The 1047-nt window shown below is 48.2% G+C and overlaps 1 protein-coding gene across 1 annotated transcript in view; it reads right to left on the bottom strand.

The window, feature by feature from the left end:
* Nucleotides 1-781, bottom strand: part of EMH_0087140 (uncharacterized protein) — a gene marked incomplete at both ends in the record, with an annotated part of 1453 nt that extends 672 nt beyond the window's left edge. The window contains one exon of the mRNA XM_013501117.1: nt 63-781. Coding sequence (XP_013356571.1) covers nt 63-781 — 719 coding nt within the window. The remainder of the gene's footprint in view (nt 1-62) is intronic.
* Nucleotides 782-1047: the final 266 nt, after the last annotated feature.

Genomic DNA, 1047 nt, shown 5'->3' with positions numbered 1-1047 from the left:
TGCTGCTGCACAGCTGCTGCAGCGACGCTGCGTTTTCTGCTGCAGTTAAGTATACACCCCACGCGTCTATAAATGATACAAACTGAGAAAAAGAACAAACGCCAATCTGCTGCTGCTGCTGCTGCTGCTGCTGTTGCTGCTGCTGTTGCTGCTGCTGGGATACAGATACTTCTGGTTGCTGCGCTTCGCTGCTGCTGCTGCTGCTGCTGCTGTTGCTGCTGCTGCTGCTGCTGAGTATTGTATTTGCTGCTGCTATGAAGTGCAGTCTGAATTCATTTCTTACAAAAGCGGAGGCAAAGGATTTGTGCGGGGCGTTGCTGAGCAGCCGTTTGTGCTGCCGCAGTATCTTTCTATATAAGTGAAGCGCCGCATGCAGCTGCTCCACTGTTGGAGGCCGCTGCTGCTGCTGCTGCTGCTGCTGCTGCTGATGTTGCTGCTGCTGTATGCTTTCGGGAGAAGAAGATGAGTAACTCCTGCTGCTGCTACTGCTGCTGCTGCAACTGCTGCTGCTGCTGCTGCTGCTGAAGAGGCGACGCCTAAAATGCCTAACGGATGCTGCTGAAGGAGCAGCTGCTGCTGCTTCTGCTGCAGGTAATCCTGCTGCTGGTGCTATTGGCGCTTGTGCTGCTGCTGCATCTGCTGCTGTTGGTATCCCTGCTGCTGCTGCTGCTAGAACTCCTGCTGCAGCTGGGTGGATATGCTGAGGGTTTAGGGTTTTGCTGCATGCGCAGCAGAATCTGCATGCAGCAGCAACGCCTCTGAAGCCCAGTAGGCGCTGCATGGGCGGTGGTTGAGTGTCTATGAAGAAAGCAGAGAAAGTTGAGAAAATTAAATCAAGAAATATATTTAAAATATAAAACTTTAAATAAATTCATATTTAAAACTCATAATCAAAGAAAATTTATGAAAATTCTGTGCATCGACTGCACCGCAGCCATCCGTGTCCGTGCGTATACACCGGGTATTGAACAGCGGTAAAAAGAAGAGAAAAACAAAATAAAATATAAAATAAATAAAGTTTTCAAGAAAATAAAACAATAAATTATG

This window comes from Eimeria mitis, genomic scaffold, assembly GCF_000499745.2.
Source record: "Eimeria mitis Houghton genomic scaffold, Emh_scaff6344, whole genome shotgun sequence".
Lineage (NCBI taxonomy): Eukaryota > Apicomplexa > Conoidasida > Eucoccidiorida > Eimeriidae > Eimeria > Eimeria mitis.
This window is presented reverse-complemented; position numbering and strand designations above follow the sequence as displayed.